This window comes from Aedes aegypti, chromosome 2, assembly GCF_002204515.2.
Source record: "Aedes aegypti strain LVP_AGWG chromosome 2, AaegL5.0 Primary Assembly, whole genome shotgun sequence".
Lineage (NCBI taxonomy): Eukaryota > Metazoa > Arthropoda > Insecta > Diptera > Culicidae > Aedes > Aedes aegypti.
Window position 1 is genome coordinate 294,279,707 of NC_035108.1, and position 20,330 is coordinate 294,300,036.

At 33.3% G+C, this 20,330-nt stretch overlaps 1 protein-coding gene across 2 annotated transcripts in view; it reads left to right on the forward strand.

The window, feature by feature from the left end:
* The window catches only part of LOC5566967, an 85,595-nt gene extending 65,753 nt beyond the window's left edge, over positions 1-19,842 (forward strand). For both annotated transcript variants that reach the window (XM_021845414.1, XM_001651331.2), the window contains exons 3-4: positions 18,141-18,274; positions 18,991-19,842. In XM_021845414.1, coding sequence (XP_021701106.1) covers positions 18,141-18,274; positions 18,991-19,102 — 246 coding nt within the window. In that variant the 3' untranslated portion in view covers positions 19,103-19,842. The remainder of the gene's footprint in view (positions 1-18,140; positions 18,275-18,990) is intronic.
* The last annotated feature ends 488 nt before the right edge of the window (positions 19,843-20,330 follow it).

Here is a 20,330-nt window from a genome sequence, read left to right on the forward strand (position 1 = left end):
TTGTTTGTAACTTGAAATTTCCCGCTATTACCAAGACATGTTATCACCTTCAAATGTACAGATGTGTTTAGTGAACTACTTTCCAGAACAATGTTGTAAACATAACATTCAAGAAACTACAAAATTTTCCCAAAAATACGTATAATTCAGAAAATATACTGATATTGTTTGTAACTTGAAATTTCTCGCGATGATTTATACATATTACCATTTTCAAATGTAAACATGTTTTTAGTAAACAACTTTCTAGAACAATGTTGTAAGTTTAACTTTCAAGGAACTACAAAACTCTCCCAAAACTACGTATAATACAGAGAAAATACTCATTCTGGTTTGTAACTTGAAATTTTTCGCGATGATCAATACATGTTATCACCTTCAAATGTACATATGTATTTAGTGAACAACTTAACAACTTTCCAGAACAATGTTGTAAACTTAACATTCAAGAAACTAAAAAAATTCCCAAAAATATGTATAATACAGAAAAAAATACACATTTTGTTTGTAACTTGAAATTTTCCGCTAAGACTAATACAAATTATCACCTTTAAATGTACATTTTTATCTAGTGATAAACCTTCTAGAACAATGTTGTAAATTCAAAATTCAAGAAACTACAAGATTTTCCCAAAACTTCGTATAATACAGAAAAAATACTTACTTTGTTTGTAACTTGAAATTTCTCAAGTTGACCAATACATATTATCACTTTCAAATGTAAACATGTATTTAGTGAACAACTTTCCAGAACAATGTTGTAAATTTAACATTCAAGAAACTAAAAATTTTCCCAAAATACGTATAATACAGAAAAAATACTGATATTGTTTGTTACTTGAAATTTCCCTCGATGTCACCTTGAAATGCACATTTTTATTTAGTGAGTAGCTCTCCAGAAGAATGTTTTAAATTTAACATTCAAGAAACCACAGCATTTTCACTAAAATACGTACAATACAGAAAAAATACTAATATTGATTGTAACTTTAAATTTCTCGCGATGATTTATATACTATATCACTTTCAAATGTAAACATGTATTTAGTGAACAACTTTCAAGAACAGTGTTGAAAGTTTAACTTTCAAGAAACTACAAAATTTTCCCAAAACTACGTATAATAATACTAATAGAGAAAACACTCATTCTGGTTTATAACTTGAAACTTCTCGCGATAACCAATACATATTATCACTTTTAAATGTTCATATGTGTTTAGTGAGCAACTTTCCAGGACAATGTTGTAAATTTAACATTCAAAAAATGACCAAATTTTCCTAAAAACGCGTATAATACAGAAAAAATACTTATTTTGTTTGTAACTTGAAATGTCTCGCGATGATCAATACATGTAATCACTTTCGAATGGTCATATGTGTTTAGTGAACAACTTACCAGAACAATGTTGTAAACTTAACATTCAAGAAACTACAAAATATTTTCCCAAAAACATGTACAATACAGAAAAAATATATATTTTGTTTGTAACTTGAAATTGTCCGAGATGACCAATACATATTATCACTTTCAAATGTACATGTGTAGGGTTTAACCTTCAAGAAATTACAATATTTCTCCAAAAATACGTTTAATACTACAAAAAATATCCGTCTTGTTTGTAACTTGAAATTTCTCGATTTGAACAACTTCAAATTTGCATCTGTGTGTAGTGAACAACTTTCCAAAACAATGTTCGGAGTGTAATTTTCAAGAAAGTACCATGTGCTTTTCAAAAATACAGAAATACAGAAAAAGTACCGTAAAACGGGGTAACTTTGATAGTTTTTTCGAAGAAAACTTGGATATTTATACATGTTGTTTCAAAGAATAATAGTTTATATTTTTATATCAAGTACTGGCATCCTACCTACCGATTGCCGTTGATAGATTGCCAAAAGATTAATTTTGAATGAATATATAATTTTCCATACAAGAAAGTCGGCTTTCTGTTTTGGGGTAACCTTGATAATCGAACAAAATTGAATGAATTACGTAACATTTATAGGGCATTACAAACTTCTAGGCGTTTAACGATATATAGAAATTTCTGACTAAGATTACAAAAATGGTCCCAGTTTGTGAAAATGATATTCGCTAAGAGATTTGAGACCATATTCAAGTTCTATGATAACTAGGCTGTCAAAGATAAGTGACCAACTATTCAAAACTACATCAAATTGTGATTGTTTGTGAGCATTTCGAAAATGCTAAAATCGTTTCAATTTCTAAAATTCTCAATTCGAATAAAAACAGCTCTTACATGAAGTGTCATACTAATTTTCTTTAGTTTTGCATTCGTTTTACTTAACCGATTAAAATTAATTATGACATTTGGTTTAGTATGTAGTGGGTAACGCACTATCAAAGTTACCCGCATTATCAAAGATACCCCGTTTTACGGTTCTCATATTGTTTATTACTTGGATTTTTTCACAATAAAAATCACATATAAATGTGTATATGTATTTAGTGAACATCTCTTCAGAACAATGTTTTTAGTTTTTTCCTTAAAAAAACTATAATATCAAAACAATACCCTCTTTATTTGTAACTTCAAATGTCTAGCCCAATTTCTTGACCAATGAATGTTATAACTTTAAAATCTCGTAGACTTGTGATCTCGCCCCAAAAACCAATGGTAATCGAGTGTGTAGCTCCTTGTTTCTAAGCAAATGAACGAGCAACTATTGCCACTGAGAGATAGAGGATGATCTTCTCTTCATCGTAACATTATTGAATAGCGTGTAAATCCATTTGTTTGCTTAGTTATTACAAGCTACTCATTTGGTTACCAATGGCTTTTAAAGCAAGATCATAATTTAAAGAGAAATTTATAGAGAAATGTACTTACGCATTTAGTGAACTTTTATGAATAATGCTGCAAGTTAAACCCTGAAGATTTTTTTTTTTCAAAAATACGTATAATACAGAAAAAAATACTCTCCCTGGCTTGTAACTTGAAATTTCTCACAATAACTAATACATATCATCAACATTATATTTTCATATGTTTTAAGTGAAAACCTTTCTAGAGCAATGTTGTTAGTTTGATTCTTAAGAAACTACTATATTTTTCCATAAATACGTATGAAACAGAAAAAATACTCTTCTTTACAGTAACTTGAAATTTATCGCGATAACCAATACATATAATTAACTTCATATGTATTTGGTGAACTATTGTTTAAACAATGTTGTCAATTTACCTATAATTAAACTAAAATATTATTTTTAATATCTACGTATAATATAAATATACTTTTCTTCAATGTGACTTTAAATTTTAAATTTTAATTTTAATTTGAAATATCTTGCGATAATCTACACATAATATCACCTTCAAAAATATATTGGTGTGTGATAAAAACTTTCCAAAAATACATTGGTATGTCGTAAAAGACTTTCAATAACATTGATGTTATTTAAACTTCCAAGAAACTGCAATATTTTTCCAAAAATACGTGAAATACAGAAAAAATATTCTGGAATGAAACATTTTTTTTTTGGAGGCCGATACATATGTTGTGTGAATAACTTTCAAAAAAATTCAATATTTTTTTAAGACTACGTATAATACAGAGAAAAAAATTGTTGTGTTTATAACTTATAATTTCTCGCGATGACCAATACAAGTTCAAGTCATTTCTCCCTTGCTCAATATTTCGTATCTTGATATCGCTGAATACATACACTTCAAACATATGTACATTAAAATTTGATAATATGTGGAGGTCATTGCGAGAAATTTTATGTTACAAACAAAAATGAGTATGCTTTTTTGTATTATACGAATTTTTTGGGAAAAAATTGTAGTATCTTGAATGTTAAAATTACAAGATTGTTCTGGAAAATTGCTCACCAAAACCATATGTACACTTGAAGGTAATAATATGGATTGGTCATCTCGAGAAATTTCAAGTTACAACCAATATTAGTATTTTTTCTGTATCTTACACACTTAAGTGAAAACTTTGTAGTCTTTTGAATGTTAAACTTACAACATTGTTCCGGGAAGTTGCTCACTAAATACATATGTATATTTGAAAGTGATAATATGATTTGGTTAAGTTACAAACATATATGAGTATTTTTCCTGTATATACGTATTTTTGGGAAAAATCTGCTGTTTCTTGAATGTTAAATTTACAACATTGTTCTTCAATGTTGTGCATCAAATACATATGTACATTTGAAGGTGATAATATGTATTGGTTATCGCGAGAAATTTCAAGTTACAAACAAGAATTTTTTTTTCTGTATTTAACGCATTTAGTTTCTTGAATTTTAAATTTACAATGTTTTTCAGCAAAGTTGTTCACTAAATACACATGTACATTAGAAATGTATAATATGTATTGGTCATCGCGAAAAACTTCAAGTTACGAACAAAAAAATATGTTTTCTTTAGTACACGTATTTTCAGGAAAAATTGGTAGTTTCTTGGAAATTAAACTTAGAACATTGTTCTGGAAAGTTGTTCACTAAATACATATGTACATTTGAAAATGATAATATGGATTGGTCATATTATGGAGAAATTTCAAGATACAAACAAGATTTTTTTTTCTGTATTATACGCATTTTTGAAAAAAAAAATGTAGTTTCTTGAATGTTAAATTTACAACATTGTTCTTCAATGTTGTGCATCAAATACATATGTACATTTGAAGGTGATAATATGTATTGGTTATCGCGAGAAATTTCAAGTTACAAACAAGAATTTTTTTTTCTGTATTTAACGCATTTAGTTTCTTGAATTTTAAATTTACAATGTTTTTCAGCAAAGTTGTTCACTAAATACACATGTACATTAGAAATGTATAATATGTATTGATCATCGCGAAAGCCTTCAAGTGACGAACAAAAATAATATTTTTTCTTTAGTACACGTATTTTTAGGAAAATTTGGTAGTTTCATGAAATTTGTTCTGAAAAGTTGTTCACTAAATATATATGTACACTTGAAGGTGATAATATGTATTGGTCATCTCGAGAAATTTCAAGTTACAAACAAATATGAGTATTTTCTTTGTATTATACGTATTTTAGGGAAAATTTTGTAGTTTCTTGAAAGTTAAACTTACAACATCGTTTAGCAAAGTTGTTCACTATATACATATGTACATTTAAAGATGATAATATGTATTGGTCATCGCGATAAATTTCAAGTTACAAACAAAATAAGCATTTTATCTGTATTATACGTAAATTTGTGAAGATTGTGTGGTTCTTTTCAAGATTAATTACCAAAAAGTTTTCAAATTCTAATATCTTATAAGATTGTGCTCATTTTAAGCAAAAAATATGTGTAGATCTTCACGATAAAAGAAAGTTATTTGCAAAAAACAGCATTTTTCTAAGACTTGCCTCGGGTTTTTCAGTTCTCAAAATTATGATACTGTACAAATTTGAGTTCTCAACATTTTGCAGTAATCTTGATACCTGGGAAAATTGATACGTGAAAAAAGATTAGAAATCGAATGAAAACTCACTGAGATATAGCGAGTTGAAAATACCGTTCCTACTGATTTTGGGTCACAGCCGCCGGAGTGTTAATCTTTGATTAAATTTTAAGACATTTTCTTTTATTTGGTATCTTTATTAAAATGGTTGACAAACTCAACGGACTCCAACCACACGGCTAAGGAAGGCCCAGCAATTGGGCCTTAAACATGCAAAAATGGCCAATTGGCAATGAAAGCTCTCAGATAATAGTTGTGAAAGTGCTCATAAGCACATCAAGCTACGAAGCAAACTCTTTCACAGTAGGAACGGTATGCCAGGAAGAATGTAATATAACTGCAAGGAAATTTTAAAAACAACTTCGTGATCTCTAAGATCCTTTTGAAATCCTTATAAAATACTTGAAACCCGATAAGAAGCCCTTAGGACAGTGGGCACTAGCTTTACTTATGATGCGTACTACCTTAATGCTTTTAAAACGTGGTAGAGGGGAAATAAGACAGGATTTATCAGAACAGCTTGTAATAGGATCATGCAAATCCTTTTGTTTATTTATTTTCACTGAACACGAAGACTAAATACATGGATTTTTATGGCAGCTACCTAGTAAAAGTATTGAGGACATCCAGCATCATAATTTGTCAACTTAAGATAACACTGCAGAACACGTTTTTGTCTCAAGCACTAAAATACCGCTATTTACTAGATGAGGGTTGCTGAATTCATTGTCGTTTTCAAAAATATCATAGCACGTCTAGCTTTTGAGATATTGACGGTTAAAAATGCGAAATTTGACTATTTCAGCCAACTTGTATGCAAGTTTGCCAGCTTGTGTGGCAATTTATTGGCCTAATCTGCCACAGAATTCAAACTTCATGTTTATAACAATTATTTCCAACAAAATCTATGATACTTTCAATGCTCATAAGTTATTTTTTGATTGTTTTGAAAAGTATTGTATTTTTCCATATAAAAGAAATGAATAATTTTGTATGTAGACTGCAAGCGTGCTAGAAAATCGGTTTAAACAAAATTTAATCGTGCAATTTCAACCAAATTATATCTGAAATAAAAGTTAAAGTCATATTTTGCATGTTAGGTGGATAAGATCACAAAAAAAAATCGATTGATCATACCTTAAATTTACCTTACCTTACCATACCTTAAAAACATCAATAAAAAAAAACAGTGTTTCATACAACTTTGGCAACCTGTAGCTAAAAATTGTGACGTGCTGAAACATTTCTGAGAACGGCATCAGATACAGCAACCTCAAATCTACAAGAGACACATAGTTTGATCCTTGAGACACGCAAAAATGTCATTTTTGTTACGCTGTGTAATCTTTCAGTATGTTGAACAAAGAAAAAGTTTCAGTTTCATCACCTTGAAGAAAATCTAAAGTATTCGGACCTACAAGCCAAGAGTTTCAAAAGAAAGGGTTTTTCGAAACTAAGAAGTCTGTATGAATTTGGACGCAAAAAGGCGAAGGGATAAACGGCAGCATAGAGCACCTTCGTGCTGGTCACACAATATACACATGCAAAATTGGTAAAGAAAGCTATCGGGAAATCCTTTTTTCTTTTGTTTTATTTCTCATAGAACTTTTGCACTTCTAGCAAAGGTAGAAACTTCCAGCTAAACTAACTATCTGGGGTACTAATGGGGTTTAGGCTGTGTGGTTCTCACTTAACGGCCTATTACTCTACGGTTTCTTACGGATGCATGTCTCGAGCCTGACCTTTATTTGGCTTGGGCTGCTACAAGTTCGATGTGCCCCCGGAAATACCTCGTGGTATTCCTTCAGGAAGCTAAGGACGTATTGATGCCTCTACGCTATGCCGTCCCATATTTTTCGAAAATGCGAAATGTTAAAAGTTCGTCATTGTAAAGTGCTCGTTTTGGTTAGAAAAAAATCAGGTAAAAATTTGAAGTCCGTACGCGGACGTTAAGTGGTCCTCCAACGACCCTAAAGGTACTAGGTGTAGATGACCCCCGAGCGCCAAATCGAGCTCGCTGCTCTAGTGTACGCAACATGAGTACGAATAGTCACCAGTAACAAATTGTTCTGCGCGCCACTATGGACGGTTTTCATACAAACTGGCGGCCAAAAATATTTTTTTCCATCTCATGTCGTATTTATGAATTTTGTATTTGTATTCGTATTTGATGTTTTATTTTCAAAAACAAGTTTTCGGGTCTAACTTTTGAATATGGTCTATAGCGAAATAGTAATTTTTGTTATTAATGATGCGTATAAGCCATTTATGCGATTAGCGTTGTGCAAATCATTATAAATGTTAGAACTTACATAAAAATTATGAAATGAATGATTTAGCGATATTTATTTGTTCTCTAAATTGTTTTTTAGCTGTTTTTAATAAAAAAAAAATGGTTGAAAATATTGGAAATATTCATAAAGCCCTAAATTAAAAAAGTGCAAATTTGTGCAGCTAAAATCTTTATGATCCTTTAGTTCACACCTCAAAGTACCCTTGGGAATAAATTTTAGCCTGGGACAACTTGGGACAAAAAAGTATGGGATGTGTAAAGTTTCGATATAAAATCAAATATGTTTTTTTCAGTGCACTCCCCGCATTTTTCTGAGCTAAAGTACCAGTTTTTTTATTTTATTTTATTTTCCTTCGATAGCTTTATGAATGAACTTCCGGACAGTGTATAAAGATCTGTATAAAATATTACGATTATGCAGTATATTGTATTCAATGTGTTCCTTATGTTTGCACTGAATTAGTCATTTTTCTTGAAAACTCTAACTTTGACATACTGTATTAATTAAAATATAAAAGATCTTGCCCTGATATTCCAGGAATATCTTAATAGAAATGTTTCCTATGGAATGATGTACATGAAAAACCTATCAGAACAAGCCATTTTTTCGATTATTGGCCACCTGATTGCCCATAGTGCGCGCGTTGATAATCAACATAGAAGTTTGTTTTCTTTGGGATAATTCAAATATTACGTAACGCAAAATTTGCCAATTTTAGACCCCCTCCCTCCCCCACGTAACAGCTTTTGTATGTAAAATTTAAAATTTTTGGGCCTCCCAGGAATCAAAATTAATATTGCTGTTTGCGTTTGACGTGTAAGTCTTGCTCAAATGCGTCCCAAACGCGGTAACACAAACTAATCAAAGGGCACCTAGCAACCGTGATCCATATCACCGCCAACTTAGCAAAGAAAAGCTAATTTTGACTTCGCATTCCTTATGAAAAATCTTGCCACGTTTGGTGTTACCGCATTTGATATTAGCATTGCAAACGCACACAGCAATACTAAAAACATTTTGGAATAAGTGGTCCCAGCAAACTTTGTCTTGCCATCAAGTCATCAAGTAGGCTGTTAAAAAATGTTATGGTATCTCCTATACAAAATGACATATTTGTACTCCCCCGTTTTACCAAATTTTTCGATAACTTCCCTGAACTTTTTCGTCACACGAACACGTCGGAGCCCTTCAAGAAGACAACAGTGAAATAATTGTGCAAATCGGATGTCCTGTTTTCAAGTTATTTCGTGACATTCACACACCACTCCATTTTTATTTATATATAGATATCTTATAATATTTTCTCTTTAGTTATTTGGACATATAATTCTAACGTTAAAGTCAACTTTCCAATATTTTAGTTAATATATTTTCTTTACCTAATATCTGAATCTCATAGTATGGTTTGGTCAATTATTATCCTTCAATATATTACAAAAAAATCATGAATATTAAGCCAAAATCTTCGAAACTCTTCTCTAGTAAGTTTTTGAAAAATATTTGAATTGAAAACGCGCTTAACGTTTTTGCAGGATCTTAAAAAATACGGCAAAACCTGTACAGCACTGCTCAATTCAAAGAGTTTTTCTGGTTCCTATCAGATCTCTCGAATTTAAACATATTTGAAATTCTATCATAAACTTCAAGCGTAAGCGAAATTCTTATGTGAAGCGATAGTTATTATTTTTAAATACTTTTCTATTTTGTATGCCGTAGTTGATAAATTTTTCTTTGAAAGGCTTAGAGTATACTTTGAGTATAATTCATAAAATATACAGTACTGCTAAGAATAAAGTACATCAAGGGCGATTTGCATACAATATGATCAAGTTTAGGAAATTGTAAGCTTCTAACGAACCGATTGATTTAAAATCTGAACTTCATCACATTAATAACTTGAAATTTGATTTATTCTAAATTAATCAAATTCTATTCAAAAGTTTGGATGCTATTAAAAAAATACTAATTTGAGGAAAATGCCAAAATTTTAAAATTGGAATATTTTTGAAATGTGAATATTTACAAAAAGGCATGCATCTTCATATTTGTTCACATAGATGAAGTGCATAACTTTGTAGCAGATTATACTTATCTTAAATTGTTTGTTTCCAAAGTATCTAAGTATCAAAATTCGCACGTAAAAATTTGCGGATTTATAGAACTTAGTCTTTTGCATAGAATTTGATGATTCACTTACAAATCTAATTTGAAGTTATTCCCAACATGCAGTTCAAATTTCTGGTCAATCGGCCATGAGTACTTTCTTCTTGCCAGTACTGTAAATACTTTGTTTATTTTTCAGAGAATGAAGAAAGAAATGGCTTTGAAAATTTTCAGTAATTTTTCACGCCAAACAGCCAATTGTTGTATATTTCCCTTTTGGATGAAAAAATCACCTCAAAACACTATTGGAAAGCTTATAAATAGTCGAATTTTTTTAATGTTTATAGCTCACTACCGATAATGTCACTTACACTACTTTGAATTTGGGCCCCTCATATGTTCAGACCAATCATCTCTTTCAAAACTTAAAATCAATACGTTAGTTTGTGGAATCCCAAAACGTGCTGAATTTTGTAAAGAGAATCCCCCTTTATGAGATCTGACCTGGGCCCCCGAAGCCCAAATCCGGCACTGAACACTAGGGAAGGCCCCCTCCCTCCCCCTGTTGCGTTACGTAAAATTTGAACGATCCCTTTGTAGTTCTGAAATTTATGTCAGCGTGTTATGAAGATATCCACAGTATGAGATATTATTTTTCTTAAAATTCTATGCTGATTATCAATTCGTTAGTTTGAAAACATACTCAGGCACTTCAGATCGCCCCACAAAATCCGATTGATATATTGTGGGCTTCGTGGCCGTACGGTTAGTGTTATCAAGCATTTAGCCGCATCGCGTCAAGAAGTGTGGGTTCGAATCCCGCTTCCGTCCGGAAAACTTTTCGTCAGAAACGTATTTTGACTATGCCACTGGGCATTGCATGCTAGTCTATTGTTTAGTATGGTGATTCCTTCAAAGGACAAATCGTCCACTGGAAACATTAACTTTTCTGTCTTTTTAAATGTTAAAAAATTACAAGTATATTAACAACAAAACATTTCTGATAAATACAAAACATCTGATAATCGTAACAAGTTTTTATTACACTTGCTTTTACTGTAAATTACCATCATATTCCATCACATTAGGCCAAGTACAGTGGAATTCCGTTGTTGGCAACAAAGTCGAAATTTTCAGTTGCCACAAACGGAACCGTGCCAAAATTGGAACCCATTTTTGTATTTCAAGAATATCATTAGGATGTTGTTACCTCCTTCAAAATGGTGGCCAGACTTTGAAATGGTCCACTTCAGAGCATAATTTCGTAAATTAGTAGCATTCTATGAATTTATTTACCTATCATGTTAATTGTGATTACTTAGATGTCTTGAATGATGTTTTACAGGCTTTTTGTAAACGTAAACTGTTGTAACCTTTATTCAAGAACTGTCCAATCTCTCAAAACTGTGTTAGAATACAAAAATATAATACATTTTACATGAAGGTATTTGCACAAACATTTTCTAGCTGTCAAAAAAAACTATATATTTTCTTGAATTAACATAAACATATCAGTTGACAATATTCAGTAATTTTAAAGAGTGTAGAACTAGCCCTCGTGCGTTAAAATACACTCAAATAAAGATTTAAAAAAAAAAAAAAAAAAGTAATTTTAAAATAGGCCTTTCTAACAATATGTTTCTCGCAAGACAAGGCTCTCTAATCAAACGATTGGCTGCAGTCAAAAAAACACACAGAAACAGCTTAAATGAATTTCTGTACACAAAAATTATAATATATTTTAAAACGGAATGTTGACTAGACCTTTAATAGGATTTTCCATAAAAATATAAAATTAAAATTCCTAGAGAAATAAATGCAAAATGAAACTGAACAGTGATGCTACCTCTGCGACCTGCAAGCCGTATGAAGCTTTTATGATCTATAACTGCGGCTTATAATTTCGTTCAATACACAAATAAGCTTCTTACAAGGCTTACTATAATATTCATTTGAAGTGAGTTCAATTGTGTTGTAGAAGATTAGCTCATAAGTTATAAATCAATCATATGAAATTAACGGAGTCCGATAGGAGTCTTCATGTGGCCATCGAGAATCTACAGGAACCCGCTGGTACTCGGAAGTAGCTCGCTAGAGATCCACAAGATCTAACCTTGAATTATCAGGATCTTGCTTAGAATTCGGATAGAAATTGAATTTTGCCTAAGAGTTCGCTAGAAATTTTGAGGTTATCGTTTGGAATTTAAGGATTACACTGCGATATTGCTTAAAATAAGAAGATCAGGAACGTTTGCCTAATGTTTTCCCAGTTTAGTATCATTGAAATCGAGTAGGGTTACAACTCGGTCATTGTGTCGGCCATGTTTGCATTCCGAAATGTTTCATCTTAAGATTTTGTCAGAATTACTCAAAATAAAATAACGCTAGAAATTCACAGTGTTCTGCTGGAAATTCATAACACACTTTAGAAATATTAGGAGTGCAGTACGAATCGTCAAATTTTGCGCAGTATCTTTAATAACCGTAACACATTCTCAGGATCCCGAAAAAAATTGCCTGCTAAGAATACTCAAACTTCGTTCAGATTCCTCAATAATCCGCTGAAGCCTGCTACAAAAACATAGGATTTCGCTCCCAGGAACCTCCAGGATTCAGCATAAGATTACCAGGATCTCTTAAGGATTATTTTGATTATTTCATGCGGTCTGCACCCTTGAATGATATTTCTGATATGGTACGCAGTATACTTCAACCTGAGCACCAACGTCGTAAAGTTGGTGTGTGCGTTTCAGGGGAATGTCAACGAAGGTGGAGCTCTGGAGTTTTTTAGTTCAAATGACCAAAACAAAAAAAGCAATGGTATTTACAAAAATGTACAAAATTTAATGGTATTGAAAAATGTTGCAAAAACGGAGTCCCACGGTATGCTCTTTCGTTTCAGATTAAGAATAAAATTTCTTGACTGAATGGGTAAAGAAATTTCCTACAGAGTGCCCCATTTGAAATAAACATTTCTTTTTGACTGCGTACTGTGATCAGAGAAATAAGATGTTTTGGACCATTTCTGGGAAGAAAATTTCCACGCAACGAAATAGTTGATTCCTTTTCTTGTCAGTAGCAAACCAGCCTTTAATATGCGGATTAGACAATGTAGCAATAGTTTATATATAGCTAGCCTGCTTCATAAGACTTCTCCTATACGTTAAAAATAACTTTCAATAAACTTCCACATTACCTTTCTCAGTTCGCAATGTTCGCCATCATATTCGTTTTGAATCAACTCCGGGGGCAAATTGATCATTATTTCACATTTTTTTTAATGTTATCCTTTGGAATTCAAATATTGTCAAATTTATTTCGGTAAAATCAGTACTTCATTGATCTCTATCAGTTTATGTAATCGATTTTGTTATGAAATAAAACTTAACATACAGTCACCCCACAGTTATGGATAGCACACAGATATGGATCAAAGTTGCATTAAAACTGGAATATCTTCTCAAATATAGTTGGAATTACCCAAAACACATTTTACCTACGTGAACCATAAATCTATATAGCATCGCAATCAATTATAATATGCTTAATCATATTTTTTCCTTCCGTAGGAAATAAAATGTTAACCGTATTCCCAGAAGCATTGATTCATAACTGTGGGGCAATAAAAACCATACCACAGTTATGAATCAACGATAAGACGATTCCGAAACAAACGCCAAAACGTATGCTTTCACTAACACACCATTTGTTTTCCTCGCAGATAAATTGCTGTTATAATGTTTTGATCCATAATATGAGCCGATTTGATCCATAATAAGGATCCTCCTGTCCCAATGATCCACATCTGTGGGGTGGATATCGTTTGAAATTTCTAGCAAAATTGATACTTTTTCGTAAATAATCGGGAATTTGAAGCTGTATTCCCAAAAACAAATATATTCTGCAGTGCCAGGAAGGTAATTTTGTTTTGTACAGCGTCACCATGATTATTAATAACAAATTGTTCTGAAAAATGACCCTTAGTTGATCCATAACTGTGGGGTGACTGTATCATAAAATTAGTTGTAATATCAAAAATTGAAAATGTCACATTGGGGTGAAATTGATCACTAATAAAGCATATTTTAGAATGTAAAAATTTCCCTTTCTACTAAATTTGGGTCTCCTGAATCCGAAAATGATGTCAAAATTCTTATAACTCGTGAATATCATCATTTTATTGCAAAATTAAACTTAATAATCTGCATAATATGCCTGAATGTATGCAATTTCCCTTTAAATAAGCACATTATTCAACAATAAACGATTTTATGAGCATAAAACTATTCTTATTATGCTATACGATTTCAAAAATGAGTCCAGCAGTTCACACTGAAGCTTACACAAAATTTTTACACTCAAAGTTTCCATGCAGGCTTAGCACCAGCAGATTGTTTAGTACTGACATTTCCAATATTGCTAACACCTTCAAAAATTATGAATATTTCTATGCAAAACTGCCCATAATAAAAATATAATAGTTTAAAATCATCATTAGACATCTATAAACTAGAAAACATTTAATGTATGTGATGCCAACGAAGTATTAAGAATCCTCGAAAGGAAATGCTATTTGGTACCGACCTGATCAAATTCACCCCAGTGATCAATTTGCCCCCGGATTACGGTACTTAATAATCAACTGAAAATATTTTTCAATGTGTTGCCACAATCGGGAAGGGAATGTTGCCAAAAACGGGTGTTGCAAAAATCGGGGATAGACAAAAGCGGGTGTTACCAAAATCGGGAAGGCACTGTTGCCACACTGACCTGTTGGAAGCGCTGTAAAAACGTTTCCAAAAAGCTTTTAGCAATTCTGTCAGTGTGAATCAACAGAGGATTGAGCAGCGCATAAATGTAAACAGACAAACACGTTCGAGAAAACTACGAAAGAAGCGCGGCATCGGCGTAGACTGCCAAGAATACGTCAATCCCCTTACATAGGATCAAAGAAAATTCACAATTCACAGCTGTCTTGTGATAAAAGTTTACGGAAACTATTTTAGACTATTCATACATAAAAAAATACGGCTACAAAGCTCATCACTCGCAAGTAGTCGAGCATCGTACCCTTTTGGTCTTTGATTCATAGTATCCAGACACGACTCAATTTGTTTGCCACTTTATTTACGATGCTCTCATCATATAACTTCATGTGTAGAGGAGCACTTCCCCACTTGAATGCATAATCCTGTCATAGTTGCTTGCGGTTCTGTGGCATGGCTGGTGTGTGCATCATAAGGAATAGAGATTTGCAAAAGCACCCCACTATCTACACATACAGTATCGGTTAATCGGTATCAACAGGTGGCCCGTAGTGTCCTGCTATTCATGCCTCGATAAAGTTAACTGCAAGAAGCCGGGACATGCTAGAATGACATCTAAGACTGACGACGATGATAAGGATTGTTTGTTTCCACAACTAGAACCTTTACCAATCACACATGCCATACTGTGTGGTTGGATGAGGGTTTTGTCAACGGTTGACAAGTTAATACGAAAACGATGGTGAATAGTACCGATGCGTATGTAATTTGCTGAGATGATGACGTCGCACAGTGCTTCGTCCCTTGGACAAAAGTCAAAAAATTAGCTTTCATATTCGAAAGAATCAAGTAGGCCATGATGTTGACATATATTTTGAGCGTGTAATACAGATACTAGAAAGTCCGTGCGCTTATCAAAACAAACCAAAACACCAGGTGTTGACAAGTTGTTTCTTCGTTATATATAATTTATTGTTTATGTGTCAATCCAATCCCTTTTAAATTCGCTATATTCCCATACTAATCACATTTTCAAAGTGAAAGTCGTTAAGGATCGTGTTGAAACAAGTAATTAGGAGTCATTCCGTTTAATTTTCTGTGATATATATTAAAAAATTGTAGAAAAATATGCTTCTGAACAATAAGCTCTTTAATACAGAAGAAAATTAAAACTCCTATCTTCTTCTAGCCCATACAAAAAAGTACCTCAAGGTACCTTTCCAAGGTACCGATTGTATGTCATTTTATGATTTTTAAGTTATGCTGCCACAATCATCAATAAAGATTGTTTCAAGCAATGGTATTCTGCCAATCCACGTATTCGAAAAAATCATGTTGTGGATTTCATGTACGGTTGTTATAGCATTGATTCTTTCTCCAAGATACAGTAAGGACCCGATTTTGTCAGCCCCTCGTTGAATTTTAGACTGACAAAATGGGGAACCTGACAAAATCGGGTCATTTTATTTTGTTCCTGTTTTTTTTTATATTTTGACGTGTTACATGGTTACATAGACTTTTAAGAGGGTAGCCCATTTTTTACCAGGGGCTCCCTCTCCCTTATATTGGTAATCAATTTTTAACACTTAATAAAAGGCATTGCCATTGTCCCCTCTGGCTACGCCCATGCGTGCATGGCATCAAAACATCATCATCAATTTTAATATAAACGTGGTAAAACATGACGATAACAATTTTTTGACAAATTTAAAATAGGCTGACAAAATCGGGTCAAAAAGCTGACAAAATCGGGGGTAGACAAAATCGGGGGCTGACAAAATCGGGTCAGTACTGTATTTGAAAACAAGTTCAATACGTTTAGCAAATTTTATTGCTGCAATATACACCAAAAATGGGGTAAATATAGAAGATCATACGATATTTTTGTGAAGCAAACTCCGACTGACTAGCAAAGCCAGTTTTGCTTCCGCGCCAACAGAAAATTGGCGATGCAGAGTTTTCCTATTCGGCTTAAAGGCTGGCATGGGAAGGCCTTTCATACCGTTCAATGAATGTTTAAGAAAAACCTATATATATATATATATATATATATATATATATATATATATATATATATATATATATATATATATATATATATATATATATATATATATATATATATATCTTATCAACAATAATGAACCTGAAGAGCTCGCGTTCGTAGCTTATGTATCAAATTGTTTCTAATAATCATCAAACAGAAACCCACGACATTTCAACTATCTTTGTAGAAAAGAAGATAATGATTCGTTTGATATGTTTTGGATGATTAATAGCTGGTAAATGAATTGTATTGCAAATAAAAATAAATTTTATATAACCTTTTTTATTGGGGTTGATTTAAGTCGTTGGAATAATCCGTGCTTTAATATGTTTGTAAACATTTGGCTATTGAGACACTTTAACATTTAAGCATACCACATACATCTTTTAAGCATACCACATACATCATTTAAGCATACCACATACATCGTTAAACGACTCAAGTACGTTTTCATGCGTTTTTATTTTAAATATTTATTTAAAATCGAGCACTGTTCTATGGTGTCAAATGAAAAACGTGACGTAAAAGCCACTTATGCCCTAACTGATGTAATATGTGTCATTCATGCCAATAATGAGATTTTTTGTGTATAACGACTTTCTCCTCAACTTCGTAGGGCAAAACCGCATTAAACATCCAGTTCTGACTTTTGTCTCCAAGAGCCATACGTTCGAAGCACTGTGCGTCGGTGCTGGTAATTCGATACTTTTTTTTTCGGTGGAACATCCCTTAGTGTAAAGAAAAGGGTGGTCCATAATTATCGAACTAAAAAAATCTCCCAAATTTGTTCTTTTGGGCCCTGTGAGAGTTTGAGCTACTTTCGGCTACTGTGAGAGTTTGAGTGAAATCCATTAAGGTGAAACAGTTTAGGATCAACTTATAAGACTCTAAACCCCTCTGAACAAACGTCACGCATACAGTTGGAGATCTGACTTCAAACTATAGAAATCAAGCAAACGAAATTTCAAGGTCGAAACATAAATATGTTCGTTAATCTATTTTACAACGTGCAGATTATTTCAGACACATGGCTCGAAATATATCATAAATTTCGTTTCTCATACTCTGAAGTAGGATAAGATTTCCATGTAAATTTTAACATGCTGCTGTATGTCTCACCTTATCATAAATAAATATGCATGAATGCATGAGCTAAGGCTCCTGCCCGCATTTCATCAATATACAATATACAGAAGATACATTGTGATAAATTCAAATACATGTTAGCTCCAACTTGATAGTTTTTGTGCAACCGCAAGACATTCCAAGAAGTTCAATAAAAACCTTTTCGTTTGAAATTTGCTTGACACTCGATTCTCAAAGCACGAACAATGTAGCCTTATCAATTGATTCAATGCCCCAAAGGCGAGTGCTTAAATTATCCTCTAGTACCGAAAGATGATCCTATCGAAAAGTAAACATATCGAATTCGAGCTAATTGTTATTTGTGTCGATTTACGCTTTCAGGATGCCCCCGAGATAAACCTAAACGAGCTGCGAAAGCTGTACTCCAACTACAACCCGTACGTGTCGAACTCACTGGATGACTATGGACTGGATCGGTTACAGCTGCAACTGCTGGCTCAGTACGCCCAAAGCAAGTGAGTGTCTATTGTTGAATTTTGGGGGGGTGGGAATAGTTCGGGGGTGTTGTTTTGCAATCGGATTTGGTTAATTGGCCATGGATATTCATAGAGTTTAACGTGTTCATTGGGTTAATTGATGAGCTGACAGATTATTTTGGTTCCATAGCCAACGGCATAAGGACGAAAAGTTTTAATATTATTTTTATCATCATCACCATCAATTAAAATTGGAATTGTATCGTTTCATAAATCTTCTCCTTTTTTCTGGCGTTACTTCCCAACTGGAATAAAGCATGCTTTTCAGCTTAGTGTTCTTACGAGCACTTTCGCAGTTATTAATTAAGAGCATTCTTTGCCAATTGACCATGTTTGCACGTATATATCGTGTTGCCGGTACGAAGACACGCTATGCCCTGGGAAGTCGAGAAAATTTTCAACCCGAAAAGATCTCCGGCCGGTGGGATTCAAACCTAACACTCTCAGCTTGGTCTTGCTCAATAGCTGTACGTTACCACTACGGCTATCTGGGCTCCTATTTTCTTATTATACAATTTTCATTAAAATCTTACAATCCATAATCATTATAGTAGCTGTAACCCTTACTATTATTTTACACTTTGATGCAATAATAGGCATTCCTCCATAATGGGATTTGTTATTCCGTGTTTTAGCAATGAAAATAAATGCCCGTATGATTGACCATTTGCTTCCTTTCTTTTTTTTTTCCGCAGTGCCATCGGAGGAGCTGGCGGTTGGGACCAGCTGTACCGCGCCCCGGAGATGAAACGCCAGATTCGGTACCGTCAGTGTTACTTCAACCCGATTTCCTGCTTCAAGAAGTAAACGCACTTCCACGTCAAAACACCCATCCATGAAATCATCAACCCCCCTCAAAAAGTTTTCGTTTCGGAAATGCTCCTGCGTTTTATCATCATCCGTTTGTACGAACTGTTCATGACACTCTACCTATCTAGATAAAGCCATGGTTGGCACTGCTGGGACGGAAGTGCAAAGAGCAGGCCCCCACAAAGTAAAGCACGAAGTTTAGCAGTAAGGAAGACCAATTGCAAACCCCAAATGTACTGAGTCGACCTAAGCCGCACCTAATAAGGCATATTCAAGAAAATATGCGACCAACAATACCTTCAATATGATCTTCTTTAGCATACCGGAAGGATACAATCAGTGGATCATACCGAGCAGAGCGTCATCGTTTATCTTAGGTTCTGTATAAAAAACACAACATGACTAACCATAGCATAGCAAAGCAACAATGCATCGTATAATCGTATAAATGCTAGTGAGTGCTACCCGGAAACTGAATTGCCGTTTCTCTTTGATGAAAGCATGAAATCTCACTTCAGAGTGGACTCCTTACGTCTTTCGGGATTGTTTGTAAATTACTGGACATATACTGTGAGATGATACAATTAAACGTAAACTGTCATATAAAAACAAGAAAACAACATTTTTGAACCGCTACTGTCACTGTTAAGCTAGAATGTTGTAGAATCCATAGCGAGAGGAAGCAAAATCAGATAAATAAACTATTTTTGTTAGCAATTAAAGTACTGAACCCGGAATTTGAGCGTTTCAATACTGTGCTTCGAATGTCTCCCACCCGCAACGGCAAAATGACAGATTTGGGTTACCGCTCTGGAAGTTCTTATTCCATCAATCATTTTTGCCGTTTTGTTATCTAGTGATTTGATAGCAACATTGTAGTGGGTTCAGTTCGATGCAATGGAAGACAAAGGATGTACGTAGCTGGAAGGAGGCGTGTAATTAATTAACTTGATGGGAAGATAATGGCCCAGATAGCCGTAGCGGTAAACGCGCAGCTATTCAGCAAGACCAAGCTGAGGGTCGTGGGTTCGAATCCCACCGGTCGAGGATCTTTTCTGAACTGAAATATCAACAGCAAATCGGTTATTATTCAATTGAATGCACTTTAAATTTACACGATCATGTAACATTGAAGCATCTTTAGTTGAAAATTAAACGTGATGCTGTAACAAAAGATTACTTTGATTTACTTTTACAATACTCTTCTGTTTACGCTACATTGAAA